We start from the raw sequence: 21,645 nt of genomic DNA on the forward strand, positions 1-21,645 counted from the left end.
TTTGAAGAGTGAAGTAAATTAATACTGATTCGATTTGATGGTACTCCGACGGTAGGGGTAACTTTCTAGTCTGAAACCACGAAAGCGCGTTGCGTTGAAGTTTGGAAAATGCCTCACGAAAACAGTTCCATTCCTTAGCGTAGCTTCGGTGCAATACTACTACGAGCTAACTTTTGCTATCAAAGTTATACTTGCAGCCAACAGCTTAGCGAGTTGGTGCAGTATATGAATGGTGGTTGCCTACGGCGCACCCACTCACCACGAGTCATTAAAATACGCGACAACTAAGCAACTTCAGCTACTGCACCTGAAGAGAGAAGATTCATTATATACGACGACTGGTGGAACCAACCACCATCGTCACGGTCTACTGTAGTGGGTTGCACCGCAACCGGGTATATGATTAAAATCAATTACCCTAATGGAAGGTAAACGAGAAGTGCAACCAAATCAGCTGGCTCGATATTCGATGGTGATATTCAGTTCCTCCCCCGCATCGTGTGTGGCTCGAGGCGAACACAAATGTAGGCAACCTCGAATACAGCAGGAAACGAAGTTTTGGGCAATAACCGTTTGTTTGATGCAGTGATGTAGGTTGTGTCTGCAATTCGCATTGGGGTTTTATGGACTTTGAATCAGCTTAATTAAATTAATTATATGTGTATCCATCGTACATTTTTGTGAACACCATCTAGATTGGTTAGGAGGCATCCAGCATATCAGCATAGAGTATATATTGATAGCAGTATATATTGATTATTTAAATTTATCCAACTACCAATTATAAAGAGTTACTTATGGAACAATATTTCTTCAAGTTCTATAATAACTATTCATCTTTTTTTTAAACTTCTGTAATTTTTTAAAACTTTATTGATATAAAAGTGTAATTTGGTTAAATATTGTTGAAAACTGAGTAACTTTACCGATAATGTGAGAATTCAGCATTTCTGAAGGAACTCATTCTTGTGTTCCAACAAGAAAATTCCTCTTGAGAATTTTACCTTCTTTACGTTGATTAAACATTTTCCACCGTTATACAAACGGATTCCGTTCAATTTGGTGCAGCTGCTGTACATGACCTTCAGCGAAAACAGGTACTTCATGTAATGCTTTGGTTTTTGCTGCAAAAAAAAAAGAGACTTAAACCAATGGATCGAAACGGTTCCAATATACCTTTTTTGTTATCGGACTTTTTTATCGAAAGAAGCAACACAAAAAAAGAAACACTAAAGCCCTTGACCTTACCGAAAGATGGTGCGAAGTGGTGAACGTATCTGCAAAACGATTTTCCTAATTCTAAATTCCATTTCGTAAGGCTAGTAGTGATGGTGTTGGACACCCGACCCAAAAACGGGCTGGGATAAAAAGGAATTGTAAAGTAGGAAATTATTCGCCATATTTCCCATGGAGAATGTGTTGACTTTCCTGGGGCGGCCGAGTATTAGCTGGCTAGGCTGCTGCCCGGTAATAGCCGGTGCTTAAATGAAATGAACCATGGAACCTAACAGGGATCGGACCAGGGTTGCTCTTCTACCGAATGTTTCTTGTACGTGTGTGTGGGTGTGTTTTTTTTTTTGGTTAAAATTGTTACTCAAGAAAAGAAAGCTGACACGGAAAAGAATGTTTCAATTTAGGTTAACATGCAGTTCGCGTTGAATAGTGGAGCAATGTGTTATCATTTTTTGCTTGATTGGAAAATCGCTCTTTAGATTTGATTTCCGTGGAGATTATTTTATGAATGAAAGTATCAAGACTGTTGCAGTGTAAATAAAGGTTGTCTTTTTTAACCTTTTGCTCGCAAAACTCTACTCCAGAACAGTCCAAATAAAGCCGGCTTAAAAGGGTTTACCATTGTGCGGAACTCCGTCGTTGGTTTATTAATTTAAATTATTTACATCTATTCATCCCATAAATCATCCGGTGACCCTTTCCGGCACGCCTATCGGCCACGTTTAATGCTAACGAAAGGTCACATGAGCGATGCGGGAAAAAAGTGTCTTAAATCATATGTTTTCGGGGGTAAAACATTTGTGTAAACGTTTACCGATGGTTTGTTCTTTGATGCCATCCTCTCCCCCCCCCCCCCCCCCCCCCCCCCCGGTTCACATGCATGTTCATGAGTTTTTGAATTATGGCTGTGCAAAATTTGCATTACACCCAGTAATAATTTCCCCCCTCCTATTCGGGTACACCAACAACTTACTCACCGTCGCTGTGTTTATCCCGATCGCGCGGTACGCAAAGCATAAATTTCCCATCCGGCGGAACAGCCCCCAAAAACGCTGTGGAGACACACACGGCGCTTGGTGGTCGTAAGTGTTCGGAAGTGTGGGTGAAAGTAATTTAATTAAAATGTTAATACTGCCGGAATAAGTTCGTGTGTGTGTGGCGTTGGTTTCTGGCGTGTCTGACAGACAGAACGTTGAATTTCGTACAGTTACCCAGAGGGACTTTATGCAATGGGTTCTCTATCGGGTGGCTATATCTAGCTATCCCAGCGGCAATTGAACTGGCGGTTGAATCTATCGATAGCAGATCTTGCTTTCCGTTTCAATGTCATATATTTGTTATTCAATCAGCTTTGTTTATCGTGACATGAAGAAGATAAATGTGAAGCTGCAGCAATGTAGCATGTTTTGGATCAATATATTAAATTATTGTGGGTTTATTGATGAAGGTTCTACCATTTTATTAGCTTAAATAGAATTTTATTTGGAAATTTAAGCGAATATAAGATCGTTTTTATGTATCTTATTACGGGCGTTGCAATGGGAATTGAAATAAGACTCATTTTCGTTTTAAATTTTAAATTGCCTTCCAGCTGAAGTATGGAATATTAACAAAATTTCGAATATGTACAACATGTCCTCATGTATTTTTTCGTACCAAATTGAAATTATAACATGAGTGACACTTCCCACACTACAACTAGATCGAACTTGTTTTAAATCGCTACACCATCTTCTCCTAGCTCGTCCAAAACACATCCACTGGGTATCACGTCGAGCTACTTCGAATGGTCAATTTAATAACAAAAAAAAAAGGAAAACGGAACATACATTCGTATGCAAATGCTGGCTTCGCTCCGGTACAGATGGATGCGCTATCGGCGGGGGGGGGCGTTTGTGACAAGTGCAAAATTAGATTACTCAAATCAGTCAATCTATTTGCCGTCGGTGTGCGACCACCGATATGCTAATACTGTGCATTCGAAACAGGGAGCTGAATCCGTTGTTAGACGGACAAAGAGTTTGCTCACACACCACCGAAGTCGTCCGGTGAAGATCGGGGCTCTTGTAGACGGAGAGCTCCCGGGAGTTAATTGAGCATTACCTTCCTGGTGTGGAATGTAAAGCCAGAGCAGGAGCCCCGTCAAGTGGGGCGAACAGTGCATCGTTGCAGACACATGAAGACTGCAAGAGTGTTACGCTCAATTGCTGGTGATGAGACCTAATGATGAGCTAAAGTGAGAAGAACAATTATTGCAGCATGGTAGATGGGAAGTTTAAAATAGTTTAAACGATTGGCGGCCTGAATGGTACCACATTAGAGAGCTGCATTTCCTATAGTTTTTATACTGTGGTTCAATAAAGGCAATCGGACGCAGATTGAAATTATTAAACTATGCTCAGATCATCTTGCTTGGGTGTAATATTCAATCTTTCAAACTCATGCAATTTATTTATTTTTTTTTTACAATATTTTTTTTCATGAAATATTTACAATTCATTTATTTTAACATATTTGTTTAGGTGATGCACGTTTAGTACACGTTGCAATTAGCCAGTCTTTACTGGGGTGTATTGGTTCAGTTCAGACTCGGGATCCAAAGACTTGTGAAAGAGATGAGATATAACATTTGGAACAACAAAAGAATTTAATTGGCTTTTCCTTATTGTTGGTGTAAAGGAAGATATATAGTCAGCATGTTTAAAAACGTGTATATTTTATTACAATTTTTTTAGATAAAGTACCCAATAATATTTCAAATCAATTGTCAGCCCAATACATAATTTAATTAAAAGTAATGAAGCGAATATCTTGGAATTTTTATCAAATGTTGTTAGGTTCGACACCCCCTGCCTTCAATGTTCTAAGACCGATCACCGACCAGTCCACGAGTTCAACTCTAGTATGCTATCTGTTACTTCGACATAAGCTCTGTACAGATTGCTCTACTAGACGAGGAACCTTTATCTCATAAAAAAAATATCACAACATCATAAAAATTCCACAACACAACCCTTGTTGTATTCTCACACATTCAACATACGCTCCAATGCGATTCGATGCAATTGACAAGAACGGACATGTTGAATTCAGAACTGTTACAAACGCTACCAAAAAAACAGATACTCTCATGGCGGCTATCTTACTCTGACATTATCTATGCTTCAATCGTGTAATGCTTGTTCAAGTTTGCATCCTTTTTTTCTGTTGTTGGCCAAAGATAGACATCGTCCGTTGCGGCCGTCACAATACGATTGTTATCTACCGTTGGCTGCCAGTTTCGTGTTGACAGAACCAGACCAATAACTTCATCAATTGCGCTGTTCGTTCGGACACACGTACAGTAGCGGGTGTTTAGGTGAACAATAGACAGTGTACATAACAGAAAAATGTTGATGTTGGAAATTGGAACGATTGATCGATTAACACTACTAGTCTTTTTACTTCATTAAATCATTAAACTCCTCTTACACTGTTAAATATAGGGATAAACTTCAGTTTACTTTTTTGATGTTTTTTTGTTGTTGTTAAGTGAGTTGAAATGTTTTTCATTGTAAGGCTTAAATCAACATTCAGCTTAAATCACATTTTTATCTCAATCCTTCTGTCTCCTTCCTTGTCCAACGGCATTGCCATTAGTCGTTTAGTATTGGCTAAAGAAAAGGTTGGAAAAATCTTCACCAACACACCATCCCCTCCTTGTCGGGGAGACCGATTTCCACCCATTGCTACCACCCGTCGGCAGACAGCTGATCATTTTCTCATTATAAAGTATTGATTAATTGTGGCGAGTAAATTAGTTTTTCCCATCAACCGATCAGCGGGTGGGTGTTCTCTCGAGATTATTCGTCCTGGAATGGATTCGACATTATATGTTTCGTTTGCACTTTAGCGAGAGCAGTGTCAGACATCCTCGGCGATAGAATGTTGTAAAAAAAGAAATTCAATGTATGTCCTATTAAAGTACGAAATTCTTGGAAAGCGTGTAGTGCCTGTGAGATATCGTATGTCTCATTCAACCTGGAACAGTATCACACTGCGGTTAAGGGGGTGTTTGCGAGCCTCCAGAGTACAATGGGTGCGACAACGTCATCCAGCAACGGAACACCTGGATGCAGCGACACCTTACCTGTGACACATTGTGAACTTTACGCTAAAACACTCACTTTGCCCTCGGCCACATTTTAATCCTCCTCCTGTGCGGAGAACTGCAATAAGCCACACCAAATGCTTCTTCCCCAAACCACACCTGATGGTGTGGAAGACAATGATTTAATCCGGATGCATACAGGATAAAATCAGTACCAACAGCCATGGGTGAAGATTGGAAAACGAAACAGAGAGAGAGAGAGCAAGAGTGTGGGTGCCTAATGTGCTGTGCAGAATGTGATAGTTTTGCATGGGATGCAGCCACATGTGATGTAACCGGTCGTTCCAGTCCATAAAACACCCACCCTTGGCTTCTTGTAGTACTTCCGGATTGCAAGTACTTAACCTTAATGCGCTGTCTTAGCTGCATTTACTTCGTGTTAGTTATATGGAAGGTGCAGGATTTCTTTTTGAACTCCCCATATCCTCACGGCGTTGAAGTAATGTACAGATTACAAAGATGGGTCATTGCAAGTGAAAGGAGATACATTAATTTTCATTTGAAGAATATTATTTACTTGAAGTTTACCAACCACAGAGTTGTTAACTTTTATAACTCATCTTTATACTCTATACAAATATAAACAACTTGTCGAACAATCGAACTATGGAAAATGAGAAATGTGTAAACTTATGGATAAATGTTAAAAATAAAGCGAAATAATATATAAATAAATAATAACACAAAAGCTGAAAAATAATCATAATCGATAGCAATACATACAATTAAAAAAAAATACACAAGAAAATCAATAAATTGATAAGGAAATATACTTAGATTGAGTTAACAACATTTAACTTAAAAATATAGCAAAAAATAGCAACAATAAGCTAGAACAGAACAATAATATATAGGAAAAGGTAAAAATCATCGCTGAACAATAAAAATAAAGTTATAAAATGAACTGTCAAAAATTGTCAACACTCGTAACCCAATGCACTCCTTCGAATGAAAAATTATCAATCTACACTCAAATGATGCAACAATTTCTTCACATAGAAAACTCTATCGTTGAAAAACTCCCACAAGACTTGTAGCTTCCATTTACCTTACGTAGCAGATGAATTGAAGGTGGGGTGGTGGTCGTATTTTGAAGTTGATTAATGCATGTCTCGGAAGTGGCATAAACATAACCTCGAAGTTAGAACTCCTTTGTGAACTTCTTCTTTTGTAGCAACCTTCCTGCAGTTAACCTTGATATGTCTTCTAAAAGCATCATTACTTTCTTCCCTGGTCTAAGCAACATCGGAAACGTAACTTGCTCTACCCTTTTTGGTGGTGCCTTAAAATTGACTACTTTTTTTGGCTTGCTGTAATAAAATATACTTTCGTAGGTGGTACATAAGAACCAGAACAGGTGTAAATGGAAATTTATGTTGTTTTGTCGTAAGATTTACATAGGACGGAACGGCCAAGGGAGAGCTCATGTTTGCTTTTATTAGAACTGGTCCGGGGAGACGCATTGAACCGGGTTGTGTGGGTCGCCTTTTGAGTTTCAATTTTTACTCCATCCCGGGAGGTGTGCGTGTGCCATTTCCGTAATTATGATTTAATGCTTCATTGCGTAGTCATGTCTGCCAAACAAGCAACGTTTTTTTGTGCATTATGTTTGGGAGGGAGATTTTTTTTAGACCAATATTCTTGTTTGTTCGCGATGTGCTGATCGTGCATATGCTGGATAGAAGGAAATGCAATCTATTCCTCTGTGTGCACTACGTTAACGTAGCGGATGCAGGACATTTCCACGCGTATTTCACTGCATGAAGGATGTGTAACGAGTACAAATTCATTTGGTGGTCCATCAGCTCACTTATCGATTTGCAATTAATTTCACGGTCTCTGAGCCTTTTGCCCCCCATGATGTTTGTCCGGTCATATAACGCCCATCAGGTTGATTGATTTTGCCCCGTTTATGTACTCATCGAGCCACGGTTTCTGATCCGTTTTTCAATTTTCTTTCGCAGATCACCGGCCTGGTCGTCATTATTACGGGAGCCATCATCCAATCGAATTATTACCATTACTCGAACTTTGTCGGTAAATATTTGCAATAATTGTTTCTCGCTTTGTGGCGCTTTTGTGCCTTGCGGCAACCAATTCCGTGACGATTCACCGTGTGGTCTGTTGCATGTTTGCTTTTGGTTGTTCTATTTTTAGGCGATAATTTCTGGACCGCCCCGATCGTACTTATCGTAATCGGGTCCATCATCTTCGTGGTGGCATGCTTCGGTTGTTGCGGTGCGGCCAAGGAAAGTCCATGCATGATCATCACGGTAAGGTGGAACGTGCTTCGCAAAAAGAAGCATGTCGTGTGTAAGCGTGAAGTAGTTTCTCATTGTTCCATTTCCCTTTGTTCGCTTTTAGTTTTCCATCTTTTTGGCGCTGGTGTTCCTTGCCGAAATCGGTATCGGCATTGCCGGGTACTACAAGCACGAAGAGCTCAGCGGTATACTGGAGAAGGGCTTCAACAAGACACTCGATAGCTACGCCACCGACAAGGGTGCCCAGGAAGCGTGGAATCTCGTACAGTCGGAGATGGTTTGCTGCGGCATTAAGGGACCGGAAGACTGGGAACCGATCTATAAGAACGATACTGTTCCGAGGGCTTGCTGCCACCGGATGCCGATCGGGGTGAACAAGTGCACCAGGGAGTACGCCTCGACGGAAGGATGCTTCTCGAAGCTGTCGAACTATCTCGGCTCGAAATCGCTCATTCTCGCTGGCATTGGCATCGGATTGGCCATTGTGCAGGTAAGTGATGCGTGTGGATGGGGGGCATATCCCGCGATGAAGACGATTGAATGTGGAATGAAAAGTGGCAAACTAGTTTTAAATTAATTACTACTGGACGGCGTCGAATCAAAGTGCGTGTGTCTATGTTGATACTTTTACCAATTCTCACTACTGCCAATCCATTTATTGTTATGTTTAAAGTTTATTCAAAAGCTAAAATCCACACTGCAATGGTTGTACAAACCAGAAGCATCTTTGGTTTTGGTATAATTTTATCCAAGTGACTGGTAAGTTTTTTTGGGGTGATCCTGTTAGCGAAATGAAATGATGAACCGTGCTATTCTCTACTGTTTTAATCTTTGAAAGAATTTGATGAAGCGAACATATCAACATAAGTCGGTTGTACAATCTAAACAATGCAACCCCTCGTTTTTGTATGTGCTGTTTGCTATGCTCTGAGGCTCGCTCGGTTGGTGGAATCTTCTGAGTTAAATTTCCCGGATTTTCCCGTAGAAAAAATGCTACCAATGGGGTAACAAAGATTGATGCTTCATGCCCAACACAATCCCGAATACCCCGGTAGAATCACGGTCCGTGTAGATGCTAATGAATGAGTTGTGCATATTCTGAGGCAGCAGTGAAGAAAAAAGAGACTAAATGTTGATTCAACATTTCATTGTTCAACCGTTCAAAAATTCAACCGTTTCATTGTTTTTATAGTTGATTGCTGTCTTGCTGGCATGCTGCCTGTATGGATCGTTCCGCCGCCAGTACGAGACTGTCTAAAGTGAAGAAGGGAACACCTGCAATACATCATTACCCAACAACTCCCATCTGGTCCGTTTTGAATACTGTAAGGAGATAAACGAAAACGATGATGGCAAAAATTCCGGCACCGTCATCAACATTATTCTCACGCGATATGGGAAAAATCTGTTTATCTACCGATTGTAAGACCGAAATCAAAATAGATGAAGAAACCATGTTCGAGCCTAGTATATATCGCAGCACCGGATTAATGATCAATCATTTTTAACTTCAAATATTCCTGCGAGTGATGGACTGACCACACGCAGCCGCAAGTCGTATTGTAATGTTCTAGAAAACCCCAATTAGAGTTTACTGTAAAAGTTGTAGATCATGAAAGGCAGCGTTGTAGCATCTTAATACCTCCAATACACTATCACTTGTCGCTCGTCCCACCTCTCCCAACCAGCCAACAAATTTCGAATGGGAACAAATGGAAAATCAATAATTTTGCTCTAAATAGTATCGACACGGTATGCTGCACTGCGGTCGCAGTTGTTTTTACTAAAGAAAACCAAACAATTAGATAAACCTCAACCGTACCGGGGGGGCAATAGAGGAGATTAGGAATATTATCAAAATATTATGAAAATCCCAATCCCCTTTAAACTGTTACGTGCCATGCACGAATAATACTTGTCCATAGAAGCAACAGCCGGCAGTTCATCAAATGCTAACCGATATAATCATTATTAAGTAACGACCGTGCATGAATGAGCGATATTGAAAGGCATTAGAAGAAAGGATAGTTATAACTCTTTCAAATGATACATTCATTATTTGCACATCGTGATCGAATTCGAGACCAATAGCAAAGGTTAGGAAGGAGAACAGATTAATCGTACTGCGAAATTCGCAATTTCCTTTTGCTTTAGATGGTCTAGAAATTCCGGAACAACATCCTGCTGCATGAATCTAGTATTTGTGCCAATATATACTGCTTATATTGCCACATTCTGGTCGTAGAACACCCAGTTAAAAATACGGTCGAGATAATACATCATTCCATATTTTACAATCATGAAAGTGGTGGATGGATCAAATTGAAATTGAAAACATTCCTCTATTCGTAGCTGCTTGTTTGTGTAGAATTTTAGCGACATATTTTGGCAAATCGAAAATCGATACACATTCATATATATTATTCATTCATACTTTTAATTGTGCTGGCTTCTACCGCTGGCTAAAATGGATAGGTGGCGTATCGATGCAATTTACAAGCTAAGCTAAATTTACAGCAAAGAATTGCACAAAATTGCAATGGAAGCGATGGAGACGCACGGTTTGAAAGTGATTTACACATAATAGAAAGTGTCGATTGTTGTTGGTGCGAATAAGAATAATACAATTTAGGTCCCACACTTACTGCACACGGACACACGTTTTGCATTCATTTGCACGATCTTATACCACACGAAGAATCTCACACGTTTGCTCATATACAAAGAGGGAGAGAGAGAAGGGTAAAAGCAGATTATGTTTGTAATACTGGGTAATACAAAAAAAATCCGCCCATACTTGGTCAAAGGATTACAGTAGCTGTATTTACAAAACAAACGTGTAATGATTTTATTTGTCCATTGAGAACGCGTATGCTCAAAAGATTTGCCACCACAACAGCAAACGAAGTGCAATGAGAGAGGGGTGTATGAAGAGATGGTCACCACACGTATAAATGAAACTATTTACAACGTTGCTCAAACCGTATTAAACGTAATGGTTTCAGTTACCTTCATTCTTTCGATTCGTATTCAATTATTCGTCTTTTAGTTTGCGAAACACGTGGTTACACTTTGTTTGAACAGTACACATCACGAGTGGTGCGTTTTGCACACTGCAAACTGGAGGAAAAAGCGTTAAAAATATAAAATGGTACACATAATCGTAGATTGGAATAAATATGGTTCTTGTTTTGCTACTTTATGCGCTGATCAATAAAGCATTCCTTTTTCAGTGTGTTGCGTCAATGTAAGCCAGTAGAGAGTACAGTACAGAGCAACTGTGTTGATATTTTTATAAATGTATTTTACTGATTAAATGCTAGAAATCACCTACAATAAAAAGGTATAGGCCCGTACACGGCGAAACGGAGATGTACATAAATTTCCTTTGCGTTGGAAAGAACCTATGAGTGTAGTTTTGAATAATTTGTACGGTGAGTTTGATTCTTATTTAATTCTCATGCCCCTCGGTCCAACGATTGGCGTCGGCAAGATATGCAATATCAATATCAGTGTAACCGTTGAGTATTCTGAAAGAAAAGCATCAATAAAGTCAAGCGTCAATAAAAGTATAGAATTTCAATATTTACCTTCACCCTGCAAGCAACCGATTTTAAAAAAATCAAATATACGTCAACTGTCAAAGTGTTGGGCCATGAAGTATCCCTCAGTGCAAAAGTGTGAGTTTAGCTGTCAAATCGATTTGTAAACAAATTGAGTTTTATTTGGGAGCACATTGGTGATCTGCATTGCAGAGCGTTTTAATCGTGAAATGGGCAATATATGTTAATGTAATTCACCCAGAATACTCAGTGCTGTTGTTTCGGAACGTTCGGAAAAAGATACAAACATGGAAAACTTCACAGCGGTGGAGAAACTAGAGCCAGAGCAAGCAAAAGGTGGCCGTTCGGGTGGGTTAGTGGTACGTAGAGACAAAGGTGAAGATGATATCGTTTTCAAGCAACCGCAAGTATCTTTGCTGGGACTAGACAAGCTAGCAGCAGCTAGACGTGCACAACAGAAAAAGGCCAGTAAACTTTCGTTCTATGGCCATGACGATGGCGAAGAAGGTGACGATAGAACATCGGAAAGTAGGAAAAAAGACCATCATTCGTCACGAAAGCATCTTGATAAGGAGGAAAGGCGCGATAGGGAAAGTAGTGAACAGCGAAAGAGAAGCAAGCGGGAGGAAGACGATTACAATCGTTCACGAAAGTATCGTGAGCGAGCTGTTGAAACTCCTTCTTACAGTGGTGGAGTAAGTGATGTTGCTCGTCAGAAGCTGTCTAGCAAGGAAAAGGCCGAGTATGACGCGTACCGGAAGAAGGGTAGTTTGTACGCCACTTCGAAGGGTGACGATCGAAGGCGCGAGAAGTTTCGCACACCAAGCGTACGATCCGGATCGGAATCAAGGAGAAGGTATGTTGTGTATTTTTTTACCTTCTATTATAACATCTTTTATCGCATTTTATCCAACTTCCAGTACTTTCTCGAGATATGAACCAAGCACCCCAAGAAGTAGACACCGTTCGAAACAACCATCCAGCTCCAACTGGACGGACGATGAGGATGAAGATGGAGCACCGTCCGGACAACGCTCATCGTGGGACTTTCCCACACCGAAACCGTTTGCCGGTTCTGAGTTTAGCGAAGCCGATCGTGAACAGTGGAGGGAGGAACAGCTACGGCTCGATCGGGAATGGTACGGCAGTGATGACGAACGGCAGATGAACGAATTTTCCGAGCTCAACTCGCAGTACCTGCAGCAGCGTGAGCAGCAGCAACAGTCGCGCAACAATCGGCGCATTTCCGCCCAACAGCGCCAGATAAACAAAGACAACGAGCTGTGGGAAAAGAATCGACTGCTCACGTCCGGTGTCGTTATGTCGGTCAATGTGAACGAAGATTTCGACGAGGAAGCTTTGGAACGGGTTCATTTGCTAGTACACCACACAGTGCCACCGTTTCTGGATGGGAGAATTGTTTTCACGAAACAACCCGAACCGGTAGTGCCGGTGCGAGAACCGACGAGTGATATGGCAATTAATGCGCGCAAAGGAAGTGCGCTAGTGCGTACGTACCGCGAGCTGAAGGAACGCAAACGAGCGCAAGCTAAACATTGGCAGCTAGGCGGTACTAAGCTTGGTAACATTATGGGCGTAGCGAAGGATAAGGACGAACAAGATCCGGCTGAAGGTGATGATGAATCGTACGACTCGCGAAAGGATCAAAAGTACGCGGATCACATCGCTGGTGAGAAGAATGAGTTTGGGCCGCGACGAAAGACTATTCAGCTGCAGCGAAGATCGCTACCGGTGTTTGCCGTGCGGCAAGATCTATTGAACATTATCCGCGAGAACTCAATCATCATTATTGTGGGTGAAACGGGCAGTGGTAAGACGACTCAATTGACGCAGTATCTTCACGAGGATGGTTACAGTAATCACGGCATGATCGGATGTACCCAGCCGCGTCGTGTCGCGGCCATGTCCGTGGCCAAGCGTGTTTCGGACGAGATGGACTGTTCGCTTGGGCAGGAGGTGGGCTATGCGATTCGTTTCGAGGATTGCACGTCGGAGAAAACGGTCATCAAGTACATGACCGATGGTATACTGCTGCGTGAAAGTTTGCGCGACAAGGAACTGGATGGGTACAGTGTGATAATCATGGACGAAGCGCACGAGCGTTCCCTGTCGACGGATGTGTTGTTTGGGTTGTTGCGCGAGATCGTTGCCAAGCGCCGTGATCTAAAGCTGATCGTCACATCCGCCACTATGGATGCGGGCAAGTTTTCGAACTTTTTTGGGAACGTACCGACGTTCACCATACCGGGTCGTACGTTCCCGGTGGATGTGTTCTATGGGAAGAACGTTTGCGAGGACTACGTAGATGGAGCGGTAAAGCAGGTGCTACAGATTCATCTCCAACCGACCGAAGGTGACATACTGGTGTTTATGCCCGGTCAGGAAGATATCGAGGTGACGTGTGAGGTGCTGGCGGAGCGTCTAGGTGAGATCGATAATGCACCGGCACTGTCCATTCTGCCCATCTACTCGCAGCTTCCGTCCGATCTGCAAGCCAAGATCTTTCACCGTTCGTCGGACGGTACGCGTAAGTGTGTCGTGGCAACCAACATCGCTGAGACGTCGCTTACCGTCGATGGTATATCGTACGTGATCGATTCGGGGTACTGTAAGCTGAAGGTGTACAATCCGCGTATCGGTATGGATGCGCTGCAGATTTATCCCATTTCGCAAGCCAACGCTAATCAACGTTCGGGACGTGCTGGACGTACCGGGCCTGGCCAGGCGTTCCGATTGTACACCGAGCGACAGTACAAGGACGAGCTGTTGCATCTGACGGTACCGGAAATTCAGCGTACCAATTTGGCCAATACCGTTCTCTTGCTAAAGTCACTCGGTGTGAGCGATTTGCTACAGTTCCACTTTATGGATCCACCTCCGCAGGATAATATACTTAATTCGCTATATCAGCTGTGGATTTTGGGAGCTCTGGATCACACGGGAGCACTTACACCGCTCGGACGTCAGATGGCGGAGTTTCCGCTCGATCCACCTCAGTGTCAGATGTTGATTGTGGCTAATGAGATGGGTTGTAGTGAGGAGATTTTGATCATTGGTGAGTTTTTCCACCATGGAACAGGATCTTTTCGTGAATTATATTAACATTTTTTTTATTGTTTTGATTTCAGTGTCTATGCTGTCGGTGCCATCCATATTCTATCGCCCTAAAGGTCGTGAAGAGGAGGCAGACAGTGTTAGAGAGAAATTCCAGGTGCCCGAATCGGACCATCTCACGTACCTGAATGTATACCAGCAGTGGAAAATGAACAAGTGAGAGCAAAATCTTCCCGAGAGTTTCCCGAACGCGTCGACAATATTTTAATCGTTATATTCTCTATATCTGTTTTAGATATTCTGGATCCTGGTGTAATGAACACTTTATTCACGTGAAGGCAATGCGCAAGGTGCGTGAAGTCCGTCAACAGCTAAAGGATATCTACAGTCAACAGCAGCGCCTTACGCTGAAATCTTGCGGCACCGATTGGGACGTGGTGCGCAAGTGCATCTGTTCCGCTTACTTCTACCAAGCCGCCCGTCTCAAGGGCATTGGAGAGTATGTCAATCTTCGTACGGGTATGCCCTGCCATCTGCATCCCACGTCCGCACTGTATGGGCTTGGCACTACGCCTGACTATGTCGTGTACCATGAGCTAATAATGACGGCGAAAGAGTACATGCAGTGTGCAACGGCCGTCGACGGTTACTGGCTAGCCGAGCTTGGACCAATGTTCTTCTCCGTTAAGGAAACGGGCAAAAGTGGACGGGACAAGCGACGCCAGGCGGTCGAGCATCAGAACGCGATGGAAGTACAGATGCGGGAAGCTCAGCAGCAGATGGAGCAACGCAAGCAGGATGAGGAAAAGCACAAATTTACCATCAAGCAGGAGATTGTGACACCGGGAGCAACACCTCGTCGTACCCCGGCCAGGATAGGTTTATAGATAAAACTTGGACTAAAGTTTGTGTAATGCAAGCAATTAGAGTCGAGTTTGATCATTTTAAAGCATTAAAAAAAATTCGCAAAAGTTGTCGTTTAGTGAAACTCTTTGAACTGAATACATCTTTAATGATATTGATTACATAGCAGCGAGTAATCGGATGCGTGTAACTGCGCAATTATTAAAAATGGGTTAAGGAGTAATGCATTTAGTATGTAAATTTATCACTTTTATTGCAGAAATGCTTAAAATTACGCTATCCAACAGTCGCTAGTTCCTGTGACATGAGCGAGCGTTTCAAACACGGATGAAATCTTTCATCACTGTGCACAGCAGTGTGTCTTCGGTGATATTCAACAAAATAACGAATGCTGAATTTTTCTTTAATTTAGAGTTTGTTTTATTCTCTTTTTGATTTGCTCTGCGTACATCCGTAATATGATGATATTATGTTCATGATTCCATTTGTAAAATCATTTATAACAAAATTAAATGCTATTCGCATGACCGAGAGACACGCATTGTGCGTCGTTGTTATCAATTTGAGAAACGTCAAACGCAACAAACAATTGTTGTTTTTCTGCGAATCTTCGTGTGCGGAAAACGCGTCACAAGCAGATAAATTGACGAATATAATATAAGTTTCAAGTGGAAATAAGATATTTTGCGAAATTTATGAAGTAGAAAGTACCGCTGTGTATCTGTGAGAATAGACTTTTCGTTAGGTTTGTTTTAAAATAACTTTTCTACTATCGGTGACATATTGTGCTAGTGATTAGTTTCGAAAACTTTACAGTTATTTACTGCAGTGCTTTCCTTGTGCAATTAGCTATAGCTTTATTTGCTAAAGTTATATTAGTCTGTGCGAAAGAAAGCGAGGTGGTTCCTGGGCGATTAGCTGCTGCACGGCAGGCACCTACTACCGATGGACGATCTCGGTGAGTCATAGCTTTTAAGGAATTGCAACTTCAAAACGTGTTTGAATGCAAGTCATCATTCTTCCGGAAGCTGCTGCCATTATCACTGCCGCCCGGTGCGGATACGATTTTTTGCGTTTAACGTAGCTCCTAACTGCGGAAGCTGTACCATCATCAAGCGTAACAATTTCGTGCACTGGTAAGGTCTTGCCTAATCGAGACCTTCTCTAGTTGTGTGAGCCTTTGAACATAAGGACAGCATAAAACATGCACCAGACAGCTGCCGCTCTGCAGGGGAGGCTCGTTCGAAACAAATGCCGTATGCCAAAAATGGAAGGCCAAGCGACGAAAAAACCGGACCGTATAGAGATGGAGCCGCGTACCGCCATATAAGGCATCTATCATGACCACAGCGGACTGGCGGGTTCCAAATGCTGTGATTGCATGTCTTGCATGAACAAAAGTTAGGAAGGGAACTGGGCTGGTGGGTCTACACACGACATTGAGGCTCGTATTACGTTTGGTTACGATTGGTAACCGATTGATGAAAGCTCCCGCGCGATCTTTCGATCTTTGACCAGTGGCCGGAAGGATATATCATCCATCCGGGGTATCGATTTGATTAGTAAACAAGTTTCTCGCGTGTGTGTGTGGTGCCATTTTTGGCGAAAGCTTTCGTTGAACGGGTTTTGGTCAAGGTCCAAACGAGCATTTATGTTGTATTAATCAATATGATGCTTGACGTTGTTTCGACAAATATCTTTCCTTCCTTGCGGCTTTCTTGTCAACCCATTGTAGTAAAGCTATTTTTAACGCGTCGTCTTCTAGCTGGCCGTGTTAATCCTTCGCAACGGTCGCGCTAATCCTTGACATAGAACTTTGTGAATGACGGTCGTTGAAAGGCTGCACGCGGCTGATTTCGGCTGCTCAGTCATTTGCCCCAACTGCTTGATCGGAGAGCAAAAGTAACACTGCGACTCATTTCACTCTCCTTCGCGATCGCGATTTCTGTGTGACGATCGATTAATGGTGTGAAGCGAAAGAAGGACGCGGTTTGTGTATTGTGATGGGTAATCTTAATCATCATCGATGATCTATTGATTGGTTCTCGTTTCAGGCTGAATTTAGTTGCCTGTTTTAACATATTTTTCCCACATTATTATATTGTTAGCATATTATCAGATTACATGCCATCTCTTCCAAATGTTTGGTCTAAGATTTATTTCCCTTTTCTAGAGTGTACTAGGGCAGCCACAGTTAATCAACTTCCTCTGGCACAAATGTGTCGAATTTAGGCCATAAACATGCGAGTCACGAAGGTTATGAATGCACTTGAAATGCTTTTTAAGGGAAAAGATAAACAGAGGGTTTGGTGCTGTGTGTTTTATTAGCTCCCACTGCTATGCACTGCTTTAAATATCTCACCCTCAATATCTTCCAGCGTGATTGATTGACACGTGTGGTTTTAGTATGACCGATGGAAATTTTGTGTCGGAACTTTGAATGGAACTTTTTGAATAAGTGGACTCTGCATATAATATTGTTCTACAGATCTAAACTCTGAACATTACGTTGGCACTGCATACCACTCTGTTTCTGATAAACTTTGTCGGAACAACAAAATTGTAATCATTATCTTAGAGACTGATATTAGACATGCTACAAATAACCTATTATTCACATTTTTTCCACTTCCAAGCGGTCATGGCGCCGGAAAAACACACCCTTACACCCCCAATTCACATCAACCTGGTCAGTGGTCGGCAAAGTCATTCTACTTTCTTTCGATACATTTTTGACAGGAAATGGTCAACATCTGTTACAGAAAGGGTATTAAACAAATAATCTCAGAGTTTTAATGAAGTTTTTATTGCTGAATAGTATTGATCAGCTTGCAATTATTGGACCTAAATTGATTATACTTGTTGGACTTCATCGCTACAGTCATGCTAATGGCGATCTCTTTACTTTGAGAATTAATTCTTAAATTCATTTAAATTTTGTTTGAAGATCTTTAGAAATCTAGGCCTTATTTTGTTTATAAAATTATTTCATGGTTAAAAATATGCAATCATTGAAATATTTTATTGGATATGAGTGTAGCGACATAGTGATATGTTAAATAAATCTTCGGGATGCGACAGTATTTTCCAATTTTCGTCACAGATTTTAAATAAATTATGCGCACCCTTTTATAACAACGGTTGTACAATCCATGTGCAGAATATCATCTTAATTTTTCCCATTCAAATTTTTCCAACTCTTGTATGCCACGCATCAGCTAATCAGCCCTGGGACTGTGCCTCCCATTAGAACCAATTAGTCCATTCGAAACACCGGGCAAACGGCCAAAAACCGACCATCCATCCCATCGTCGTCCATATGTGTTTTCCAATCGATCGAGAGGATTCCTGCGCACTTTTACGGCCCTGATCCAATGATGATTTAGACGCCAGCGTGCCGACGGCGTCTCTCTTTCGTTGGCGGCCTAAAAATACTTACTGTCCCCGGTACGATACTACTTGGACATGTTGCATTTCCACTTGCATTCATCCATCCGCGATAGTGCACCCGAGAGCGTGAAAGCATTAACAATTGTTTCTTCTTATATTTTTTGTCCCTCTCTTGTCTCGCTCTCTCTCTTTTTCTCTCTCTTAAAAAATAAATAGAATAGCATAAAACTGGGTGGTGTTAGAACTCCCTTCGAACCAAACACCAATAAAGACGATTCATTGTTATGCTCAAACATTTTTCTCTCCTTCTTGTCCGTATGTGTGTCCAATTTTCATCCGGATGGTAGCGGGGACAAGTTCACTTCCGTAACGTTGGCTGTCGGTTGTGCATTTTCACGACGTCACGACACACGATCGTTGTGCGATCGAGCGTCTGCAGCGAAGGGGTTTTGGCTTTCCTGTACTTTTTTCGCGTGATTAGTTTGTGTTTCGAGCGCGATCGGGACAGATCTTGCAGTGTGTTGCGTTTCGGCAAGGCAAGCCACACATACACGTGTTTAACATTGATTTCCGACGCGAAAGACCCAATTAGTCGCACAGTGAGTTAGTGGTGATAATATGAGTGAAGATCATGAGCATGATCTGCAGCGATCACGTTTATTTAAATTATATTTCTCTTCGTCGGCAAATGAAGCAATGAATGTTTACAATTGTAGCGTACGTTGTCCAACACCGTTTGATGATCTTTTTCCGATTTGCCTTTAAAACGCACGCGATGTATCGATCGCGAAAGTGAATCGAAACGATCGGGAAAGATATGCATATTGTGCTTTGTGATGTAGTACGTGTGTGACAGTGTGTTTTGTTTTTTTACATTACTATTTATCTTTCGTCGCGAACCGCTTTTTCGAATGGTGTTGAACGATGTTTACAATCCGACCGCCCCTGTCCTATCGTCCCATGTTTAACGGAGATTTGATGGGTGGTGTACGCAAGTGAAACTGAAAGGCACATATGTTCAAGTGAATGTCGCGTGATTTGTGGTGCTGCGACAATCGATCGTGCACGTTTTGGCGTTAGGTCATCTCAGTAAGCATGTTACCCAACCTCATGCGTCCTCAACAAGTGTTTATTTACCGTGGTAGGCTGTGGGTGTTTGTTGTGGCGGTGATTTAATAAGTTGTTTAATTAGCACCAAACCATGTTGCCTTTTCCTGTGGTTACTGCCATCGTTAAATCTTCGACAACTGTTTAATTTTCTGCTCATCTGAACTCTGAGGTTAAAGGGCTCCGATCAGCAATTCACACCCGAGCTGCGGTTGATATGGTGGATTGTGCAAAATGGAAGTCAAATTAAGTGACATTTACAGGGTGTCGAGGGAGAATTTGTTTTACTTTTTATGAAGTATGTTACTAAATTTCATAAAAATTATAATTACGTGATACGTGATTTCGTTTAAGATATCTCCATCTGTTTGTCATCATAATTCCTGGAGGTTTTGGTTGTTGTTGATTTCCTGGAGTTTCTTGGTTTCCGTATTTCCTAAATTTCTTTGATATTTGGATATTCCTTGGTTCTTTGACATTCCTTGGGATATTTAGGTTGGAATTTGGAACAATTTAATATTTGAGTGACGGCTAATGGGGCGGTCGGTGGCGTATTGGTATCGGCGCCAGTCTTCACACGACAGGACCAAGGGAAAATCCATTACGGACCAAACCCCTGTTGCAAGGGCGTATTTATCCGGCTGCGTTGTAAAATTAAGCCTCTAGTAATTCCTTCCACTAGATCTTAAAAACCTTCTACACTATTTGATGTGTTTTTATTTATTTTTATAGTCTGTTTTGGAACCCCAGGGGTATGAACTTCATACTTTAAATGGGTAATTAGTGTTGGGTTAATCTGATTCAGATTTATGAATCTACTAAATTTTACCAATAACTATGCTGTGGGATTTCTCTCGTTATGAGATTTCAGTAGATCAAACAGATCCAGAAGAAATATACACTTTAAACTATTTTCTTTACACATTTGGGCGCACAAAAAAGATCTAAGATATGATACGAGGCGCACGGCAGTTGTGAAACTATCTCCGTTTCTTATGCCCCTAGACCGGAAAATAGGCCAACCATATGGTGCGCTATGAGACGACATCTAGAATTCATCATTGATTGCACAATGCAAGCAGTATGTGCAGTGTAACGCTCCCTCATTTCCGTGCCCCGCGGCATCGACAGGGGTTTAAAGCGCCCTAGTTTTAAATTATTTCATTCCATTCCCATGTGTTTTTTTATGACGCTATGGAGTTACGATTACTCTCTTCGTCGCGCAATGAGGATCAATTACGATTCCACATGTGTTTGTTGTTCTCCTGTCGGTGGAATCAAAAGAAGGCCACATCGTGTCGCAGGGGAAAAAAAAGAAAGTGTTCCGGAACTGAGCGCAATTCGCGATACACTGACCAGTGGGAAAACATTTACGTAACATAATTGGGATAATGCTCAGCGCCGAAGGTCACCTGAGAGGCGCCAGCGAAACATAACTCAGTATTGTGAAAGGTCATGGTACCGGGAGACCACCTCTCTGCCATGTGGCGGTTTTACAGTCAAGTGCTTCAGAAAGAGGTCGATGAAGAGATGTCCTTGCTGTTCGTAACGACAAATTGTAACGTGTTCGGGCCCACTTTGCCTACAGATCATAACACATTAGCTGGCTCGGTGGAATCGTGCATGATCAGGATCGCATGGTGCGGGTTAGTACCGAAAGTGGTTAAGATGCGGCCTCAAGCCTCCCCGTAAATCGTTGACCATATTTGGTCGCTACGGTCTTCGGGATTGTTTACGAAAGTACGAATAGCCGAAGGGATTTCATGACAGACTGCTTGCACGGTAAAGTGCAGCAGGTTGTTAAATACCAATCCACTGAAGCGCATTGATGTGAAAAGCATGAAACATGTTCAGGAAGTGAGCATTAACGTTCTCACCCTACCGTCGGAATATGAGCTTCTCGTGACTGTATTCCATCGTGTGACACAATTTCAACTCTGCGTACTGTCTTCCCTTCGTAATAGTACGTTTGGCAAGTAATTCGCGTGTGGAATGGAAGAAA

The 21,645-nt window shown here is 41.9% G+C and overlaps 3 protein-coding genes across 4 annotated transcripts in view; all 3 read left to right on the forward strand.

The window, feature by feature from the left end:
• LOC128305701 (CD63 antigen) overlaps positions 1-11,014 on the forward strand; it is a 59,358-nt gene extending 48,344 nt beyond the window's left edge. For both annotated transcript variants that reach the window (XM_053043281.1, XM_053043280.1), the window contains exons 6-9: positions 7,348-7,420; positions 7,541-7,656; positions 7,748-8,134; positions 8,837-11,014. In XM_053043281.1, coding sequence (XP_052899241.1) covers positions 7,348-7,420; positions 7,541-7,656; positions 7,748-8,134; positions 8,837-8,902 — 642 coding nt within the window. In that variant the 3' untranslated portion in view covers positions 8,903-11,014. The remainder of the gene's footprint in view (positions 1-7,347; positions 7,421-7,540; positions 7,657-7,747; positions 8,135-8,836) is intronic.
• Positions 11,015-11,494: 480 nt separating this feature from the next.
• LOC128302546 (pre-mRNA-splicing factor ATP-dependent RNA helicase PRP16) lies at positions 11,495-15,271 on the forward strand. Its single transcript, XM_053039394.1, has 4 exons — positions 11,495-12,063; positions 12,128-14,283; positions 14,357-14,498; positions 14,578-15,271. The coding sequence occupies exons 1-4, from the start codon at positions 11,495-11,497 to the stop codon at positions 15,167-15,169; spliced, it is 3,459 nt and encodes a 1,152-aa protein (XP_052895354.1). The 3' UTR covers positions 15,170-15,271.
• An 817-nt stretch (positions 15,272-16,088) lies between these two features.
• LOC128304474 (leupaxin) overlaps positions 16,089-21,645 on the forward strand; it is a 56,744-nt gene continuing 51,187 nt past the window's right edge. The window contains exon 1 of the mRNA XM_053041668.1: positions 16,089-16,104. Coding sequence (XP_052897628.1) covers positions 16,092-16,104 — 13 coding nt within the window. The 5' untranslated portion in view covers positions 16,089-16,091. The remainder of the gene's footprint in view (positions 16,105-21,645) is intronic.

Source organism: Anopheles moucheti, chromosome 3 (genome assembly GCF_943734755.1).
Source record: "Anopheles moucheti chromosome 3, idAnoMoucSN_F20_07, whole genome shotgun sequence".
In the NCBI taxonomy this organism is placed as follows: domain Eukaryota; kingdom Metazoa; phylum Arthropoda; class Insecta; order Diptera; family Culicidae; genus Anopheles; species Anopheles moucheti.

Excerpts from the sequence above, each read along its gene's own strand:
- LOC128302546 (XM_053039394.1), top strand. The coding sequence starts at position 11,495 with ATGGAAAACTTCACAGCGGTGGAGAAACTAGAGCCAGAGCAAGCAAAA. Across the intron at positions 12,064-12,127 it reads GGATCGGAATCAAGGAGAAG|TACTTTCTCGAGATATGAAC; the intron begins GTATGTTGTGTA and ends TCCAACTTCCAG. Across the intron at positions 14,499-14,577 it reads CAGCAGTGGAAAATGAACAA|ATATTCTGGATCCTGGTGTA; the intron begins GTGAGAGCAAAA and ends TATCTGTTTTAG.